General features: G+C 46.9%; 1 protein-coding gene across 1 annotated transcript in view; it reads left to right on the top strand.

The window, feature by feature from the left end:
• Positions 1–21,821, top strand: part of ADGRB1 (adhesion G protein-coupled receptor B1) — a gene marked incomplete in the record, with an annotated part of 371,095 nt that overhangs the window by 157,695 nt on the left and 191,579 nt on the right. The window contains 1 exon segment of the mRNA XM_034763711.1: positions 11,075–11,233. Coding sequence (XP_034619602.1) covers positions 11,075–11,233 — 159 coding nt within the window.

A 21,821-nucleotide genomic window follows, 5' to 3' on the forward strand; every position in this document is an offset into this window, starting at 1 on the left:
CTCTCTGAGCATAACAGTGATTAGAGCAGGGGCCTGGGAATCAGGACTCCTGGGTTCGCCTCCCAGCTCCTTTACTGTGTGACACTAAGTCATTTAACCCTTCTGTGCTTTACTTATCCACTCTGTAAAATGGGTGATTAATATCTACGTATGTCAGAGGGATGGTATGAAGCATCAATAATAAAGAGGATGGATGGTCTAGTGGTGAAGTTACTAGCTATGATTTGGGAGACCTGGGTTAAAATAACTGATCTGTCACAGACTTTCTGTGTGGCCGTAGGCAAGTCACTTAGCCTCTTCAGGTGTGTCTACATTGCAGCTGGGGACACCTGGGTAGACCAACTTGCTAAAAAGAGCAGGGTGGATGTTGCAGCTTGGCTCTCGGGGTCAGGCGGCCTTGAAAGCCCCATCCACACTTGTGTTTTTAGCACTGTAGCTTGAGCCCTGCTAGCATGACTCTGTCTGCCTGGGGTGGGAGGCTTGCTCCCAGCTGCTATGTAGACATACACGCTGTGTCTCAATTCCCTATCTGTACAATGGCAATACTAGCATTGCCCTATACAGGGCTATTATCAGGATAAAGACATTAAAGCTTATGAGATGGTCAGATACCACGGTGATGGGAGTCAGATAAGTACCTAAGAGCGAACTAACATTTAGGAAGCAAATTGCAATTAACAAGTGCTCTACAAGGACGGAGTATTACGGTATATAATAATATTTGGCACATCTAAGAGTCTGCCTTATCCAATGATCTGACAGTGCTGGAAATAGGAAGATAAGAATTATTGCTCGTGTTTTGTAGCTGGGGAAAGTGAAGCACAAAAGCATAGAGTTGATTGAAAATTAAAATGAATTTTTGGCAACATTTTTGTCCTTTTTTTTTTGGTCCAAATTTTGATTAAAAATGCTGTTGAAGTTTTAGATTTGGAAAGGTTTTGACCGGCTCAACTTACGTGGCTATATTTTAATGTATGTTTTTATTTATCTCCATATATGTGTGTGTGTGTGTGTCAACATTTACCCCTCTGCTTTATAGGCTCATAGACTTTAAAATCAGAAGGGGCCATTATGATCTTCTAGTCTGACCTCCTGCACAACGCAGGCCACGGAATCTCACCCACCCACTCCTGTAACAAACCCCTGACCTATGTCTGAGCTATTGAAGTCCTCAACTTGTGGTTTAAAGACTTCAGAGCTACAGAGCTTTGAGATAATTTGAAGAAGCAAGGTATTATATAAACTCACATCTTATGCACTGAAGTCAAGGGTGGAAAGACACATTGGATCATCTAGTCCTTCCCTTGTAATGAACGCTGGATTTTTCTCTACAGATCTGTCCTTTGATGTTTTGTCTGCTCTACTTTGAAATAACTTAAGCAATGAGGCTTCTACCACTTTCTTAAGGAGACTATTCCACAGTCTTCTCTGATCTCACGTTCCAGATTAATGTTCCTTTCCTCATTTTCCCCCATTATTCCTACCGCCTCATAACTAGGCTTGAAGGATTAGATTGGTATTGGTAAATGTCAGTAAATGTCAATTTCACTGTATACACACAAACCCACAAAAAATATTTCCATAGATAATCAAAATTGATAGATAGACAAAGTAAGAAAAGTACTGCTTGAGAACTTAGTAGGGTTTGATTTAAGGACATTTACTTTGTATATTTTGCCATGTGATGTTGAGATTTTGTGTTTTAATGGCTATAAAGCTTTACCTTTTTAAATCTCAATATCTACTGTCATAAAATAATTATTGTCTGAAACCCCCAGTGCCTGACCCCCCTCCCATAATTTCTCACAACTGACAACTGTGAAAATGTAAATAGAAAATAATTGGAAAAAATGCTTACAACCCACAATGTTGTGCAACCATGAACATTTAAATAGATAAAAATTGGAAAAAAATCATTGATATTATCCATAGAAATTATTTAAAAAAATCAAATTCTGCCAAACCTACTCAATAGTTATTATATGGAACTATATCTATCTCATAGAGCTGGAAGGGACCTTGAAAGGTCATTAAGTTCAGTCCCCTGCCTTCACAGCAGGACCAAGTACTGTCCTTGACAGATTTTTGCCCCAGATCTCTGAATGGCCCCCTCAAGGATTGAGCTCACATCCCTCAGTTTAGTAGGCTAATGCTCAAACCACTGAGCTATCCCTCCCCTCCACTCAGAAATAATCCCTCTTCTTCCCTGCTGTTTCACTTGCATGGATTCAGGGTCCCACGGAGTAAACATGGCTTTATACTTGGTCTGAGTTTCCTTGAAAGCAAAGCTCTGGGGCCCCCATTCAGCGGCCTGTCCCTATTAAGTGGTTTGCAGAGTAGAGGTGGGCATAACATGGTTTTAAATGTTTCATTGACTTGGACCCTGGTGGCCTTATATAAAGTTGGTGGAATCAACATTTGCTCAGCAGGTTTGAAGATCAGGCTATTGATTCAGGCACCTAAATGTGTATTTTGGCAGCCAAGTCTGAATACTGGCCTTGTCCTCTTTGTGTCCCCATTAGCCCATATGTAAAACGGGGTAATAACGATAATACAGTAACAAGTCGTTAACCACCCCAGAGTTTACGGTTATCACTTATCAGATGCAGTGGCCAGTTGGAACTACGCAGCGACAGCAGAGATCGCTCTCAGACCTCCTGCTCGGAAAGACACCTAACCCAGTGGTTCTCAAACGTTTGCACTGGTGACCCCTTTCACGTAGCAAGCCTCTGAGTGCGACCCCCCCCCCCCATAAATTAAAAACACTTTTTTATATATTTAACACCATTATAAATGCTGGAGGCAAAGCGGGGTTTAGGGTGGAGGCTGACAGCTCGTGACCCCCCCCTGTAATAACCTCACCACCCCCTGAGGGGTCCCGACCCCCAGTTTGAGACCCCCTGACCTAACACTCGATCTGAAGGAGAATCTCCATTAGCAATACAGGACTTATGACAACACAGTTGAACAGTGTAGATTCTATCCAGTAGAAGTCAGTAGTGACACACATATACGTGCTAGCTCATTACAACACTCACCTGGCTTGCAGGGGAAGTTTATGTTGTGTAAAACATTCATGTTCATAAAGTGCTTTGAGATCCTCAGAATGAAGATGCAAACTATAATTATTTAGCACCGAGTGGCACCGCTTGGATGGCTGTGAGTTGAAAAGACATGGACTATTTGATGTCAACTCCTCTCCATTCCTGTTAGAAACATGCATTAAAAGCCTGTCTTGGCATGCTCCACTAGGCAGTTCCATAAATACCTCCAGCGGAAGAAATCTATTGAATGTTAATAATAATAAAAAGGCACGCCATTCAGAGGAAATGCTGACACAAAACGATCCCCAAGTGGTTTTCATGACAATGCCCTTGCTAGTCACCCAGTTCAGACTGCTGACCTTCAAACCAATGTAGGCCAATTAAACCAGGTTATGGTTTTCTCCTTCATTGTCATTGTCTTCTGTGGCTTTGTTCTAAAGGGCATTCAGGAGCCAAGGTCACAAAAAGGGAAGTAATAATAATAATAATCAAACAAACAAGCAAAAAGAAATCACCTCACATCCCAAGGTTTTGATCTGCCATTCGAGTCAGTTCATTATTTCAACCTCTAGGCTTCTGTCTAATAGACAGCAACCATTCATCTGAAAGCAGCCGCAGAGAAATGGGTGGTGGTAGGGAACAAACAAAAAAAAAGGTTTAGTTTTCCTAATTGAGAGCCAACCGGGCATGATTAACGTTAATGCAAGCTACGTGCTGCCTTTGACCTCTGCTTAAATACTCGGGAATCACAAAAGGCTTTGGAAGAGAGGGAGTAATGAGGGCAATTAGTGGGAAATGAGTTGTGAGATAGAGACATTACAGACTGAGGTCCGACGGGGGCCAGGGGAAAGGTTGGCTGGAAGGAGACACCACCGAGGAGATGTCCATATCATTTCATGTGTGTCTGGGATGAACGCCAGAGTTCAGAGCCAGATGTCAACTTTCTCAAGGGTCCTGATGTTCCACACTTTATAGGGAAACAAGGTGGGCGAGATAATATCTTTTACTGGACCAACTTCTGTTCCTGTTGTTCAAATCCTGAAGAAGAGCTCTGTGTAGCTCGAAAGCTTCTCTCGTTCCCCAACAAAAGTTGGTCCAATCTAAGATATCACCTCGCCCACCTTGTCTCGCTAATACTCTGGGACCGACATGGCTACAGCCACACAGCAACCGATTTTACCGGAAGAGAGGTGATAGGTTAGTGAGAGCTTTTCTAGATCCTGTGTCCAATTCTGGTGTCCACACGTCAGAAAGGGTGTCGACAAATTGGAAAAGGGTTCAGAAAAGAGCTACAAGCGTGATTCAAGGTCTGGGAAACATGCCTGACACTGAGAGACTGAAAAAGCTCAGTCCATTTAGTTCATCCAGCAGGGTCTGGAATGATGACTTGCAGCAGCATCCGCCCAGGAGCACAGCTAAGCCATAGCAGGGCCGCCTGATTGGCCACCCCACCTGACTGGCGGAGGACGACAGCAAATCTGCTCATAAGCCCAACAGCAGCAACTGATCTCGGGCTGCTCTGTGCATATGCCCCCAGCTGCAATCTCTTCTGTGCCTGCCTTCTTCCCAACCCTCTCTACTTCCAGCTCTACTTCCCTGTGTTTTTCCTGACTTTGGCATTGACCCCTGACTTTGATCCTGATTCCGGCTCTGACCCATTCGCTCCAGCGCCCGAATCCTGCTCCAACCACTAGGCCTGACCACGAATGTCCTGGTGTGTGACAAAGGGAAGGTTAAGTAGCGACTTGATCATGGTCTAGAAGTAGCTACACGGGAAAGAGATTTCTGACATTAGATGGCTCTTTATTCTAGAAGCAAAACAGCATAACATCCAATGGTTGGAGGCGGAAACAAAACAAATTCAGATTAGAAATAAGATGCACATTGTTAACAGTGAAGGTAATTAACCACTGGAACAACATCCCTAGGAATGTGGTGGATTCTCCATCATGTGGGCTCTTTAAATCAAGGCTAGATGTCTTTCTAAAGGATCTGCTCTAGCTCAAACAGAAGTTATGGGCTTGATGCTGGGATTACTGAAAGACGTTCTGTGGCCTATGGGATGCAGGAGCTCAGTCTGGATGATCATGATGGTCTCTCTGGCCTTGAAGTCTATGAATCTAGCAAGGAAGAATGGTGTTGTGGTTCAGGGATTGGCTCAACCACATACTTCCCATGTGACCTTGGGCAAGTCACTTCATCTGTCCGGTGCCTCAGGTTCTGTGTAGAATGGAGACAATAGCAATTCCCTATCTCTGAGGGGTATTGTGATGATAAAAGATATTAACGATTGTGAGGTGCTCTGATACTCTGGTGTTGAGGGCCACATGGGTACCTAGGTAGATAATGTATAGAGCTCGAAGCACTGCAGTGACTGTATGTGGTCACTGCCTCTTTAAAACATGAAACATTTTGGGATGTCCCATTCAGAAGAGACCTATCAACTGGAAGAAGCTGCAGCTGGTGGGAGACTGAATGCCCAAATGAAGTGGGGCTGGATGTGGCTTGTAAACAAAAACTGTCTCACTATGCTGACTGGATTGTTTTGGTTTCTTTAATTCCTTGCTGTTGTTGTCTGTATCCAATTAAAATAATTGTCATTAAATTAAAAGGCACGATTGACTGATTAGATTTTGGGAGATGTAACAGCTGCCAGCTGTGAAGTTTATCTCCGGATCTTGATGTGAACTGCCTCAAAGTTCAAGCAGTGACTTGACGTCTTATTTCAGTTCACCGGCCTCTTCACACAGGGGGAAACTGCCATGCATGGCGTTGTGAGTTCAGTGTAACTATCCCAAAGACCTCTACAGTTTAATGACAGAGTTCCAGGAGGAAGTAGGCCAGCCTAGTACTAAAAACTATTGAGTGTCATAAGTAGAGCTGGGTGAATTTTTTTCAGCGAATAATTTATTCACTGAAAAATGCAGTTTCAGGTCAGCCAAATGGTTTACAAATTCAGCTAGAATTAAGTGAATAGTTTTGGCTGAAAAAAATTGGGGGGAAATTCCAAAAAAGTTGAAATATTTTAATGTTTCATTTAGAAAATGAGTTAAATTTAGCTCTTTTTTAAAAAAAGAACTCACCCCAAAAAGGTGGAAAAAATCCCCACAAGGAAACAAAATGTTTTGTTCAACCTGAAACTATTTTTCCCCCCGAATTTTTGTTTCAGCAACTGACCCAAAAAAATGAATGATTTGCCCAGCTCTAGTCATAAGTGATCCTCATCACAGCTGGTTTTAAATAGAATGAGGAGGACCCAAATGCTCTTTATGGAGTGGTTAAAGGCCAGCAGTGGGTCGTATTCACAAGAGCATTCAGAACGTTCCTGTTGTCATCCATTTCACGTTTTGTCGTACGTACGTGCTGGGTTGGGGCCATTCTGTCGGAGAAAACCAGAGCCATTTCTGAGCAAAACTGGGCATGTGACGACTGCCATTTCCCAGTTATGAATGGGGGGGCTGAACGGGAGACCTCCAGAGCTAAAAGCGTGAGCTGCCGATAGAGGCAGACAGGCCACCTAGTGAGATTTGCAAAGGTGCCTAAACCGTTAGTCACCTAACCCCCGTCGCAGTCAATACCTTTGAAAATCTGACCCTAAATCGCCTCAAATCAGCCGTAACAGACTCCTTTTCTCTGTGGATTGAGGACAGAGGGCAACGCATGACCCACACTGATCAGTGGGTTACATTTGCACGGGGAGAACTGATGAAATGAGGTTCAGTGGGCAAAAGGGATCATCTGCATGGAGTCCCACTGACTTCAAGCGGATTCTGCGTGGCCAAAAGGGTCTGGCCATGTGGCTCATTTTGCAGCACTGGGTGCTAATTTTAGACCTATTGCTATTAGTAGCGCGCGAGACGGTTTACAGCAGTAAGATCATACGGCCAATCAGTTCAGGCATGTGCATATCTTGGTGGAGGTGGTATAAATACTTAGATATTTAAGAACTTCCATCACCTCTGCTGGTTGGAGCCCAGAAGCGCAAAGGAAGCTGGGAAATACAGGACGGGGGTGGGGGGAGTTGGGTGCAATAAAAGTTATTCATTTTTTTCACCCCTGAAAAAGAGGCTTGCTTCCTGTTGTAAGGTTGAGAACATGGCGGTTCTTATTTTATCTGAAGCAACTCAGCCATTTTAGCGGTGCACAAAGGGTTAAGAAACCAAGTGTCTGAAAGATGAGGCTAGTTAGAAGGAATCTCATTCCTACGGCCAGATCCTGGGGAGATTCGATTAATTAATTAGAGTAAGCAGGAGCATTGAAGCCAGCCTCACTTTATAGTTTTTATGGTTTTTAATGCTACCATAATGGATTGCATCGTAAAATGCAAAAGGCCTGTTTCAACAACCCATCGTTAAGCAGGGGGCCCTTTGATTGGCAATTGGTTTGGATGACAGAAGTGTATTCTGTTTAACATACTGATATGAAATTACCTTTTGATGCAGTCGAGCGATTATGCATTTTGCTTAACAGTGAATCGAAAAGTGTCTCAGACGGATAAATCACTGGACGCATGGTGCCTGCCTTTGCTGCTCCCCCACCCCTCACTTCAACTCAACAAGGGGAGGGGAAAAAATCCTTCCGATAGCGTGTGAGAGGACTTTATTAGCCCTTGTCTGGTTAAACGTGTCTGGTTACAGATATCCTATTGATCGGCTTGAGCAAGACATCAGGGTACCTGCCTGTCTGTCACTAGCCTTTGACATGCTTGAAACACAATCCGTCTCCCATCAGGAAACGGAAGAGACAAGCCTTCCCATTAACGCACGCCATTAAGAACGACACTGGCAGGGAAAGTGACTTTCAAGGGAAAGAAAATCTCCTTGAAGGTCAAACTCAAACAATCTGCTATGGGCCAGTAGCAACCTACCCATCCCACTGCTGAGACTATTACAAACCGTCTGACAGACAGGGTCATTATCCTGGGGGTTCATCCTAGTCTATATAGGTTCTTATACCACACTCATCACAGTAGTAGTTGAGCACCTTCCTGCCGTGCATTAAGCAACGAGGCCCAACATCTGCATTGTGCTTGTTCTCCGCTAGCGTTATTTGCCATGATTGCAGCAGTTCAGAGCGCAGGTGACCCGGGGGGTCATATTTATGGAGGCGTAGCAAAACGGTGATTATGTGTTGTTAGAATGCTTGATTTGAAGCCCATTGAACCAAAGTGAAAGATTCCCATAGATTTCAATCAGCCCAGAGTGAAAGAATTCCTGGTAAAAATCTAAACACCGTTTTTTAACACGCGGATGCAGAACAACTGGAGGGAGGTCGGAGAGAGCATCTAAAAGATATTGCTCTCATTCAGCTGGGGAGCAGCTTGGGGCAGGGATGGTCTGTTTTCTGTTTTGTACAGCTCTAGGCATGCTGCGAGAACATGGGAAACGACGGCCCGAGGGCTGGAAGGCATGACTTATTAGGAAAGAAGAATGAAATATGTGTTGCATGTGTGATAGTTAAAGAGGGACATGATAATCCCCATGCAGGCGTGTGAAGCAGATGGGGGGTTATTTAGCATAGAAGGAAACTGGGCTGAAATTTAAAGAAAAGAAAATGTTTCCTGAATATCAGTAACAGTGAGAGCTGTCAGCCTGCAGAACAGTCTCCCAAAGGAGGTGAATAAACCCCTTCTCTGAAGACTTAACGCTAGTCTGGACAAAGCACAGGAAAATAGGAACTGGGATCCAGAAACCCTGGGTGCAATTCCTAGCTCTGCTACAGACTCACTGGATGATATTGAGTCAGTCACTTAACCTCCCTGTGCAGCATTTTCCCAGTTGTAAAACAGGGTAATAATAATATTCCCTTTCTCGCCCTCTTTGCCTGCTGTCTTGTCTGTTTAGAAGGTAAGCTTGTCAGCTCAGGGACTGTCTGACTCAGGGCCGGCTCTAGGCACCAGCAAAACAAGCTGGTGCTTGGGGTGGCACATTTTTAGGGGCGGCATGGCCGGCGCCAGAATGCCGCCCCTAAAAATGTGCCCCGGCCGCCCTAGCTCACCTCCGCTGCTGCTGCCACGGCGCGCGAAACAGCTGATTCGCGCGCTGCTACTCGCCCTCCCTCCCAGGCTCTCAAACCTGGGAGGGAGGGGAGATCCCGAGCAGTCGCGCTGCGCGAAACGGCTGTTTCGCGCGCCGCTGCTCCCCCTCCCTCCCAGACTTGAGAGCCTGGGGGGAGGAGGCAGGGCTGGGGATTTGGGGAAGGGGCGGAGTTGAAGCGGAGCTGGGGGTGGGGTAATTAAAGAACGGGGGGGGGGGGGACGGCCAAAATTGTTTTTGCTTTGGGAGGCAAAAATCCTAGAGCCGGCCCTGGTCTGACTGTGTCTGTGTACAGCACCAAGCACAACGCAGCCCTGATCTCGGTTGGGAGCTGTAGGCGCTATTGCAATGTATAGGGAAGAATCCTGCAGTGGCTTGTGGGACAATGGGCTGGATGAATCAGAGGCCCATTTGCTTCGCTGGTGTCTATAGGCTCGTGAAAGAATTCAAAACAATTTTTCCTCTATTTGATTTTTTAAAAAATCTAAATGAAGCAAACAAGCTCATTATCTTTGTTTTTGCCTGAGTGCCGCCCAGTCGCTATGCTTTTCCCCCAGCTGACGCCAACCTGACCTGTGCCAGCTTCAGATAAGTAGAGAGAGAGAGAGCAGCAGAATAGACAAACACATGGAAACAGACACCGATTTAATGAAGGTCGACCCCTGTTTTAGCTGTGTGTCCAGGAGAACAATGGGGGATGAGGAAACCACTCGGAGGGGGGCCCACAACTGTTAGTGGCATCCAGGTTTGAAACAGCAAGCACAGATGCCCTGTCTCTGACTTGTTAAATATACCGAACAGGAAGCAAACTGATTACCAGGGGAGGCGGGAGAGTCTCCATCCCTTGAAGTGTCTAAATCGGGCCTGGATGTCTTCCCAAACGGAGACTCCAGCTTGGTTGGGATTGATGCAGAAATTAGTGAGTTAAATTCTCTGGGCTGTGTTATGCAGCAGGTCAGAGCAGACGATCAAAACGGTCTCTTCCGGCTTTCAAAATCGATGACTGTAACACAGACGGCATTGATTCTTGGGCAGCCTAATGGTGAGGCTAATGCGCGAGTGGGTCAGGAAGCCTGAACTGCCTGTTTGCCCCTAGAAGGAATAACCCCGCAGAGACGAGATTTACATCCGTTGGCTTGGGCAGCATAGCTAGCCGTATTCTGTGGATAAGTGGAGCACTTCTGACTCCAGCACTAAGCATGCTTCTAAGGGAGAGTCAAACAGCTCCCTCGATCACCTCCAAATGGGTCACGCTCCTTATTTATCGGCGTTCCACTAGATTGTAAAACCCTGCCGGGGGCCAGCCACTGCCCCAAGCCCCTTTCTCTCTAAAGTGATTGTGGGTACAGAGGTGTTTGCATGTCACGTTGCAGTGACTGGGAGGGAGCATTTCTGACGGGTTTCAGAGGGAACGGCACCTCGAATACAACAGAGTTGGTGAACGAGGGTGGTGGGCAAATGTGTGCGTGTGTGTGAGAGAGAGAGAGAGAGAGAGAGAGAGAGAGAGCGAGCACACCGCTGTCTCCTGCTGGAGGAAGTCAGGGCTCTGTGTGTGTGTGTAAAGAGAGATGAAGCCCTTAACGCAGGGTCCAAGTGTGTCAACCCCCCTGGGCAGATTTTGGATAATCCGCCCCAGGTGGTGCAATGGAAAGAATTGCTCCTGAGGAGTGTCGGCATGGGGCAAGGTTAGCAGCGATGCTTTCGCAGTGTCCGGAAAGGGGAGACGCACTCCACTGGGCGGGGGAGCTCTCATCGTGATCCAAATCAAGGAGGTGGGGGAGCTCTGCAGCCCTCCCCCCCACCCCTGTACTATAGCCTCTGCCGGCGCCCTACTCCGGTTCTAATCCTGCTGTATTGGAAGGCTCAGCCATGGATGCTACTTGGTGGCCTTCAGGGTCTGCTGTAGGATTTCCTACTTCTCCCCCTCGCCTGCTGCTTCTTCTCCACCCCCCGAGAATGCTGAAACTGATGGTGCTTTTTCTGGGTTTTGCTCAGGTGGCTGGAACCCTTGGTCCGCTTGGGGAGACTGTACTCGAGACTGTGGGGGTGGTCTCCAGACGCGCACCCGAACCTGCCGGCCCATTCCCGACGAAGGCCTTATCTGCGAAGGAGTGCTGGAGGAAGGAAGACTGTGCAATAGAAAAGCATGCAATAGTAAGTGAGGCATGTTCCAATGCACGGGGGCGAGCCATCCGATCTCCTGATCATAGTCTGTCGCCGTCAGTAATGAAGGTGTTTCAGACACAGGGTGAAATTGTTCAAAGGCAGCATCTGAGTAACAGTGCATGCCAACGTGCCAAGGAAATGTGATGCCGGGGCGGGCAAAATGCACATGTTCAGAGCCCTGCCGTTGCCTACACAGCCACCTTGCACATATCTTGTCTTTCTGTGACTCAGTTTCCCCATCTGTAAAAGTTCCCCCTCCTTTGTAAAGCGCATTGAGATTTACAAGTAAGAAATGCCCAGCAATAATGATAAACAGAGCAAGACCTGGTTACTAGACTAGTGGATAGACAGGGCAGGAGTTTCAGAAAGGCAGATCTCTGTAGGGACTAGAATCCTCTCTGTACGCACTGTCCTTTACGGTCTGTCTACATGCACACAAAGCCTGGGCTTTGACTCAGGTTTGAGCGAAGCCCCCTTTCTAGCCACATACAAATCAGTTGGACTCAAGTCAGCAAGCACACAGGATCGGGGTCCTAGGGTCCTGCTAGGGGGACGGGTCAGAGCCCGAGTTCTGCTGTGACTGAGGTCTAAACCCTGTCATTTTGCAGTGTGGACATAGCCAAGCTGCAGAGCTGAGCCAGAAGGTCTGCGTTGTGCAGGATGGACATGTCAGCATGGCTATGAGACCTGGGTCCAGCCCTGGTTTGCAATGCAATGTGGATGCTCAAGCATGGAGCCCAGGACCCACAGACCCATATTTACAGTGCAGTGTAGGCGTATTAGTGTTGCCACTTTCTCTAGAGCAAGGGTGGGCAAACTATGGCCTGGGGGCTGCATCCGGCCCTCCAGACGTTTTAATCTGCCCTCCAGCTCCCGTCGGGGAGCAGGGTCCGGGGCTTGCCCCACTCCACGTGTCTCCCAGAAGCAGCGGCATGTCCCCGCTCCGGCTCTTACGCATAGGGGAAGCCAGGGGGCCCTGCACACTGCCCCTGCTCCAAGCATCGCCCCCGCAGCTCCCATTGTCCGGGAACCACAGCCAATGGGAGCTGCAGGGGCGGCGTCTGCGGATGGGGCAGCGTGCAAACCCTCCTGGCTGTGCCTCCATGTAGGAGCTGGAGGGGGGACATGCCGCTGCTTCTGGGAGCTGCTTGAGGTAAACACCCCCCAGAGACTGCATCCCGACCCCCTCCCGTGCCCCAAACCCCTGCCCCATCCCTGATCTGCCTCCCGTCCTCCGAACCCCTTGGTCCCAGCCCAGAGCTCCCTCCTGCACCCCCAACCCCTCATCCCCAGACCCACCCCAGAGCCCGCACCTCCAGCTGGAGCCCTCAGCCCCCCTGCACCCCAGCCCCCTGTTCCAGCCTGAAGCCCCCTCCTGAACCTAGAACTCCTCATTTCTGGCCCCACCCCAGAGCCCGCACCCCCAGCTGGAGCCCTCACCCCTAATTTGTGAGCATTCATGGCCCATCATACAATTTCCATACCCAGATGTGGCCATCGGGCCAAAACGTTTGCCCACCCCTGCTCTAGAGGATCAAGGACAATCTGCCAGTGCCAGCCGGCAGAAGGATGTTGATGATTCAAGCCTGTGTCTTCAGGCACCTTCATTTCAAATGCTTCTTTTGCATTCGGCAAGTAGGGGGAAAAAAAAGAAAAAAGAAATCCGAGCCTGGCTAATGTGAGCGGGCTGTGATTATAATTATTCCCTTCTTTTTTTGTTTCAAATTTGCAGAGAAGTATGTTTGATTAGGTCCTCTGATGAGGCAGATAACCGGGGAAAGGTCAACTGTCTTCAAAGGCAGGGAAGTGGACTAGCTGACAAAGGCGAAGTTAAAATAGAGGGATGTGAATGGATTTCTCTAATAAGGGCTAAAATGATTTCATGCATTTTTTACCACTTCCATAAAGTTAAACCATGTTGCAATTAAGCTTTTTTTTTTTTAAAGAAACTTTCCAGTATATTAAACTTCATCTTCTCTGGTTCCTTCAGCAGATTTGTCATTCAGGCTCTGTCTAAACTAGAGAAGTTTTGTTCACGTTTCCCACAATTGCTAGTAAAGTTGGAAGCACTAGTGTGCATGGGCGGCTGGCATTTAAAGTTTAATATTGTCCCTTTGGTTGCGTTATCTGTAGGAATTGAACCTGGGACCTCTGGATCTAAAAGTACAGGGCTGCTTGAGCTGAAGGACTATTTTAGCTCAAGGCCAGTAGCAGACTCTCCTGAACATCTGAAGGTCTCTTCTGTAGTCAGAAGTTGGACTGCAGCATGTAGAGACATATCTGAGTGAGCTTCAATAACTCCAATAACAATCGTAGTGCCGTCCTGGCAGCACGGGCTAACCGTTCAGGTATAGACTTAGGACGGCTGTCCATGGTGCCATGGTTTCATTGCTAGCTAGATTAAAGCTAGTTCAGGTATGTCTACACACATTGCACTCACACCTCTGACTTCAGTGTAGACATGTGCTGTATGTAATCTAGCCAGGGTGCATTTGATTTAAATCAAATTGATTTAAATCACTAGTCAGGAAGATTCGATTTAATCATGGATTTCTACATAAAAGTGAATTCTGGAATATGCAGCTCAAACAGTTTCACTTTTGTTTCTACTGCCTGTCCCTCCCTTCTCACATTTATCTCCAGACTTCTTCTCCTTGCCCAGATCTATTCCGCCCCCACCAATCTTCTATTCACTGAATTTTTTGAAACTTCGCACTTTTCGAGAGAGGTAAGGGATTGACTCTGTGTACACATTTACAGAGGGACAATAGGGTTGAGGTCTGTTATTTCTCACCTCTCTCTATATATTTATTTATTTATTTATTTATTTAAAAACATTTTTTGCTGTTAACATGCATGTTATCTCTGGAGACACAAATCCAAAGTTTGAGAACTGCAAAACTAAGCATCTCTGATGGTATCTTCTAGACTGAGCACTGAGTCCCATTGGGTAGATAGAAAGATTAACCAAATAATCTATACAGAAGCCCCTGGAACCCCATAAAATTGGTCCCTAATCCCTGAACTATTAGAACTCATTTACAAAACTTTTCTTAAACATTACATGAATATATTGTCTCATCCTATAGAATTAGAATTTATAATCCCTATTCCATGATAAGATAGAGATCTTTGATCTATAATGTATCTTAATTAAAACAATCTTTAGATAGATTTTTTCTTCAAAAAGCATTTTATCAAAAAAAAAATCCGTTTTAAATAAAAATAACCCGATTTTTTTTATTTTATTTTTTTAAAAATCATTGATTTTTATCCACCCTGAATCTAGCCCCTGCACCAGGGGTTCTCAACGTTTTTCTTTCGGAGCCCCTCCCCTCCCCCCCCGTGCTATAAAAACTCCGCGGCCCACCTCTGCCACAATAACTGGTTTTCTACATATAAAAGCCTGGGCTGGTGCTAGGAGGTAGCAAGCAGGGTAATTACCTGAGGCCCCACGCCACACGGGCTCCCATGAAGCTACATTGCTCAGGCCATGGGATTCAGCCCCATACGGTGGGGCTTCTGCTTTCTACCCTGCTGGCCCTGCTTGGTAGCCCCCCTGAAACCTGCTCGGACCCCTGAAGAGAACCACTGCCCTAAAATACAGGCAAAAAGCCACACGGGATAGATCTACGCTTCAATAGCAGCATGTCCTAGGCCTTCGGGGCTATCGAGTTGCAGTGTAGATATTTCAGCTGGGGCTGGAGCCCTCTCTCTGGGACCCTCTGATCTCAGAGCGTGGGCTTCAGCCTGCTCCAGCACATCTGTACACGGCAATTTTATAACCCCGCAGCCGAAGCCCGGGGAGCCCGAGTCAGCTGATCCCGGTCAGCTGCGGGTCTTTTACCCGCTGTGGGTACGTCTACACAGCAGTTGGGAAGTGTGATTCCCAGCTTGGTCAGATGTACCTATGCTTGAGTGGCTGGCACCTAAAAATAGCAATGTGGCCACGGCAGCTCAGGCTAGCCATGCCTAACCCCTGGGTATGTACTTGGAATTGGAAAATGTTCAGAAAAGGGCAACAAAAATGAGGAAGGGTCTGGAACGGCTGCCGTATGAGGAGAGATTAATAAGACTGGGACTTTTCAGCTCGGAAAAGAGACAGCTAAGGGGAGATATGATTGAGGTCTATAAAATCATGACTGGTGTAGAGAAAGTAGATAAGGAAGTGTTGTTTACTCCTTCTCATAACACAAGAACTAGGGGTCACCAAATGAAATTAATAGGCAGCAGGTTTAAAACAAACAAAAGGCAGTATTTCTTCACACAACGCACAGTCAACCAGTGGAACTCTTTGCCAGAGGCTGTTGTGAAGGCCAAAAGAGTTCAAAAAAGAACTAGATACATTCATGGAGGATAGGTCCATCAATGGCTGTTAGCCAGGATGGGCAGGGATGGTGTCCCTAGCCTCTGTTTGCCAGAAGCTGGGAATGGGCGACAGGGGATGGATCACTTGATGATTCCCTGCTCTGTTCATTCCCTCTGGGGCACCTGGCACTGGCCACTGTCGGCAGACAGGATACTGGGATAGATGGACCTTTGGTCTGACCCAGTAGGGGCATTCTTATGTTCTTATGTACTCGGGCGGCTAGCCCAAGCTGCTGCTGTGACCACACCGCTATTTATAGGCACTAGCCTGAGCAGAGCTAGTCGCATAGACATCTACCCAAGCTGCAAATGACGCCTCCCAGCTGCCATATAGACATATCCTGTGCTAGCTGCAGTCACGTAAGCAGCATATTGAATTCAAGTCGCTTTGAGTGCGGTTAAAGAACAAGGTGGCTAAAATGCTGGCAGCCCATTGACACCGGGGCTTGTGCCGCTGCTCAGATTGGTGGAGCTTATCCCGTGTTAGCAACTGGGGTTAGTGCTCATTTCCCTAGTGCGGACAGGGCCATAGAGAGGAGCACTCTGAGTGGGAGAATGAAGAGGAAGGATGATCTTTTGACCCATTTACGGGCCTAGGCATTTGGAAGTCTGGTCCATTTCTAGCTTCACCACTTACTGTTTGCCAGAAGCTGGGAATGATTCCCTGTTCTCTTCATTCCCTCTGGGGCACCTGGTATTGGCCACTGTTGGAAGACAGGACACTGGGCTAGATGGACCTTTGGTCTGACCCAGGGTGACCAGATGTCCCGGTTTTATGGGGACAGTCCCGATTTTTGGGTCTTTTTCTTATATAAGCTCCTATTACCCCCTGTCCCTGATTTTTCACACTAGTCTGACCTAGTAGGGCCGTTCTTATGTTCTTAGTGCATGGCTGTGGGCAACTCACCTTACCCTCCCTATGAACCGTTAAAATGGGAATCAGAACAAATACCTCCCCCAGCTGACTTTTGTGAGGCTCCACTCAGGAGCTGTAAGGCATTTTGGGCTCTTTGGATATATAGTGCTACGGAGTTGCTGCAAAGTCTTGTGAGTAAAAGGAGACCCCTTAGCCCCACTCTTTCAGCCCTGCATCCCACTTCAACAGAGGACCTGCTTCCACTGCCTGTAAACTGGGCTCTGAATTCCTCTGCTGGTGAATCTGCCTCGTCTTCCCTGGCTGTCCATTTCCAGTGTATTTTAATGTATTTCTTCAGATCTGTTTACAAAACCGAAGCATGACCTCCAAAGTGACTTTAACAAAATCTATGAATTTCTTCTGTTTCCTCCTTTTTTAGCACATGAAGCAGGCCTGAAAGGATGTTTTTAAATTCTGTTTGGGTTTATTTAGGAAATATCAGGAATTGTCAATTCTGATCTTTCTTGGTTTTGTTGGAGTCCTTTGTAGAGGTCATCAATTCATAAAGGCTAGAAGGGACCATTGGAATCATACAGGCCAGAGAACTTCCCCAAAACAATTCCTGTTTGAACTAGAACATATTGTTTTTTAAAAAGTAATCCAATCATACAAATGTAGGACTGGAAGGGACCTCAGTGGGTCATCTAATCCAGCCCCCTGGACTGAGGTAGGACTAACTATTATCTAGACCATTCCTGACAGGTGTTTGTCTAACCTGTTCCTAAAAACTTTCTATCTGATTTTAAAAGTTGCCAGTGATGGAGAATCCATCATAGATTCATAGATTCATAGATTCTAGGACTGGAAGGGACCTCGAGAGGTCATCGAGTCCAGTCCCCTGCCCGCATGGCAGGGCCAAATACTGTCTAGACCATCCCTGATAGACATTTATCTAACCTACTCTTAAATATCTCCAGAGATGGAGATTCCACAACCTCCCTAGGCAATTTATTCCAGTGTTTAACCACCCTGACAGTTAGGAACTTTTTCCTAATGTCCAACCTAGACCTCCCTTGCTGCAGTTTAACCTTGGTAAATTGTTCTAATTGTTCATTACCCTCTCTGTTAAAAATGTACACCATATTTGCAGGCTGAATTGGTCCAGTTTCTCTATGGTCACAGAGACGTATATTGCAAGCTCCCAAACTTCTTGCCAGCACGACCCCATTTTAATGATTTATTTCCTTTCCTGTCTCCAGACAGCACGGCAGGTGCCATTTTATTCTTCAAAATGCCATTCTCCACAAAGCATCACCTCGTACGTATAGTGCAAAGGAGGTCACGCTGTGCAGGGGTGCCAGTTTGTAGAGCAAAATGTCCTCCATGCATTGTGGTCTCGCACGTACCGCGCATGTAAGGTCATGCTGTGAAGAGCAAATGGCCTCTTCTGCCTCCTACGGATTGTTGCGACCCCGTTTGATGTCCGGACCCACACTTTGGGAACAGTTGCCTTACCAGAAAGAATGCTGACTTCAAAAGATGTCCTTTTCCACAAGTTTTCATTAATTCAACTTCAATTAAAGTTAAATAGAAGTTAATTTTTAAAAAAGAATTCTAAAGAATCTGACTGCAAATTCCATTCCCTTTGAGTTGAAACTAGTGAACAGATGCAACCACCAGCAGGTGACCCACCAGATAACGACAGCCTATAGACCGTATAATACAGGTATTTCCATTGGCTTGACCCATTGTCCCTGCCCTCCCATGCGTATCTCAAACAGTAAAGTTTATCACCTGCTGTTCCTCCCCAATTCCCTGAAGCACCCATGGCTAAGTGATGCGCTTGGATGCAAGTGCAGGGTGTCCCTCAGCCTTAGTGCAAGCCATGAGCCATGCTTGGTGCCCGGAGATGGTGAGGGATGACTGGACTTGAAGCTGAGCACAGGCTGAAAACAAACTTTCATCTGCTAGCAGCAGCCCTGGTTAGCCAGGATCTTTTTAGCCATTCAGCTCAAAACAGTTAATCTGAAGGACAATGTTCAGTGTTTGTTATTGTTCCTTGCTGGAGGCAAAGAACCCAGTGATCTCCTCCCTCCCAACTCAGGCAGAGAGATTTCTGCCATCTGTTGGACTTGGCCCAGAGCTGCTATTTCATAGGGAAAGTGCAGCAAGATAGAAAAGGCTTTGGGGACCGGCAAGCTTACCCTGCCCCCTTTGGATCGAAGGGGCAAGGCAACAGCCCTTGTTCTAATGGCCCAGCCCTGCCATGCGGTGCTAGAAGCTCTGATCGCTAACAAATTGGCGTGCTGAGTGGAGCTGCTGTTCACGCGAGGAGGCTGACTCCGGGTGCTGACAGAACTACGACAGCAGAGTGGGAAAATACAGATAGGGTATCTCACATCTCACATCCTGATGCTAGTGCCCTGGGCCCCCAGAATGACCAAGATGTCAGCAGCCCCCATTTAATCCTGGGGAATGAAACTAGCAAGGGAGCCAGCTGAAATGAAGCCATCCAGTCTGGCAGAGGCAGTGTGAAACCATCACTGACGTTTATGAATATGCCGAACAGGCACATACATCTCTGCTCTTAATCTAAAGACAACCAGGTCAAATTCTGTCCTGGGTTACACGGGTGTAAACCCAGAGCAACTCCACTGATTTCAATGGAATCGCTCTGGATTTACATGGGTGTAACAGAGAGTGGGATCTGGCCCCGAAGGTATAACATTTAGCTATGCATATGTTCAATCTGCCATTCAAAGGAGTGCGGCTCATACTCGATTTCTACCACCGCCCCCAAATGCCATTAAAAATAGCCCATTTGCTGGAACCACAAAGAGAGATGAAATGTCCTCCATGTGTGAACGTATCTGTTCCCTGCAGGCAAGCCTGGGATTCATCAAGCTAGAACAGCATCTTGTCCTGTATGGAGGAGCCGGCTGCTGTTGCCAGCAATACTTTAATTATATTTCTCCTTCAGAGAGCACTTCAAAAGTTTAGTAACTGGGACTCACTGATCACACCGGGCAACATTTTCACTGGTGTTGGGTGCCCAAATTGAGCCAACTGGGGCCAGTTCCTCCGCTGGCGTAAGCAGTCAGAGCTCATTAAAGCTTGTAAGAGCTGCTGAAGGGGCCCCTTTCTTAATGTTCTCCCATTACTCCTAGCTCTGCCTCCTTGTAGATAATGCCGCTCCTTCCTTTGTGTTTACACCACTCTGGTGTTTGTAGCCTCTTGTGGTGGCCTCCCTCTTTTAGTTGTTTCTTAACCAGCAGAGAGAGCTCTTTTAATCTTTCTTCATAAATCCATCACTCCAGCCCCCTGAATATTTGTGTTCCTCTTTTCGGAATCCCTCTATTTTTTTCTGGTAATGAGATGCAGAGAAATGAATGTAGACCTCCAGCTGTGGAATGCAGACCTCCAGCTGTGGAATGCAATACTCCAGCTGTGGAATGCAGACCTCCAGCTGTGGAACGCAATACTCCAGCTGTGGATGCCCTGAAACCATGTAGAGAAGGATTGTGACCTCCTTGCTCTGTGTGGCAATGCCTCTGCATATGCAGCGTCCTTTTGCTCATCTCGCACTGCAAGCTCCTGTCTCATTTACTGCACACTCATCCCTAAGTCTCTTTCAGCACCACTGTTGCACAGGTCTCTCCTTCCCATTGAATATCTGTGCTGGGGATTATTGCCTTCCCCAGATATCGTTTCTAATGAGAGTCTCGTTTGGTTATTTTCTGCCTGTGTTTAAAACTTCTCTGGATTCCCTGGTGTCATTTCTGTGTCCTCAGTGCCAGCTCCTCCACTGCTGTCTGTATGGTTCCTTAGCCTACAGCGTAAATGACAGATCGTTTATGTAGATAAGACCTAAAATACCACCGGACTTAACACTGATCCCTGTATACCCTCCCTCCGTTCGCTACATTGCCGAAGGGCTGCGGAGTTCCATTCACCCGGGTCGCATCTGTGCCCCGTTTCTCTTATGTCGCTCCCCTAACAAAGTTCCTGCAGACTGACTTTGGGCTGGATCCAAATCCCACTGAGAGTTTTTCCATGGACTACACTGGGAGTTGGATCAGGCCCCCTTTATGCAGGGCGAGAGAGTGCCGCCCTGAATGACTCAGCACCACCACTGACTGTTTTTTGGATGACCATTCAAAGCAATTCCAAACGAGGCCCAGTGGGAATGTTCCTGCTTAGTGTGAAAACAGGGCTGGATTCACCCATTTTACCCTGGAGTCACCCCCTTGATGTCGATGGAGTGACACTGGTGTAAAAGTGGAGTAAGCCAGGGGTGAATCAGACCCTTAGTGGGCAAAAGGGCTGGCATTTTCAGCCCGTGGTTCTGATCAGCTGTCATTGCGTGAGATACGGCAGCTAGGCCTATCCTGTCAGCAGGGGAACAAAAGCAATCACACAACTTCGCTGAGACCAACACGAACCATCAGGAGACTCTAATCAGACAGAACCCAGACACTCCATGGCAGGTCCTGTCAGTGAACTAACCCCTTAGTGACAGCCAGGGAAAGCAATGGAACAGCATGGAACGTGTTCCTAATGAGACCCCGTCGATAGATTAGTAAATAGACCGCTGTGGAGGGAACACATCTGAGATGCCTTTGTCATGAATGATCATCCAGGGTAGCATCTCCTACTTCAGCTTCTGAGGACAGATTCACCCAGCACCAGATCTAAGCCCCACTTAACGCCCGGGTCGGTCCCACGGGTCGGATTTTCAAAAGTGCTTAGCACCCACTGGCCCCTGTTGTTCTCACTCAGGACAAAATTGGAGTTTAGCTCTTGTGAAAATTAGGTCCCAATTGTGGGTGCTGGGCCTTGTTGAAAATCTGGTTTTAAGTGATTAAATGGTTCTTAGGCCTCATTGTGTCCTACTGCTCAGGAGTAAATTTTACCAGCAGTGCATCTTCTGGGGGACTGGGAAAAAAAATAAAAGGCACACCTGAGATAACTCCCTCCCACTCCCCATATCTGCACGTAGAAAGTCTTACTAATAGAACCTGAGATTAGTGAAACTGACCGGATTTTTAAAAGCCAATTTGCTTCATCTGTTTTCCCACCCTTCCAAAATCACCAGTCGCTTTTGAAACTCGTGGCCCTGGGTTTTTACACTACATCCATTGCTGAGCTCCCAACAAATCTATTTAAAGCTCGATAGCTAAACATGGCTGCTCATCCCTGCTTCTGCTCCCAATTTGAATGAGTTTTGAGTCTGGGGGCGGCTTATGGTGGCCAAGGGATGCTGTAGAATCTCATGGTTTTGATCCTTTCAAAACCGTGGATTTAGAGTAGATTAGACTAGACTAGACTTGAGTGGTAAACAAGGGGATGGAT

The sequence above is a fragment of the Trachemys scripta genome, chromosome 2 (assembly GCF_013100865.1).
Source record: "Trachemys scripta elegans isolate TJP31775 chromosome 2, CAS_Tse_1.0, whole genome shotgun sequence".
Lineage (NCBI taxonomy): Eukaryota > Metazoa > Chordata > Testudines > Emydidae > Trachemys > Trachemys scripta.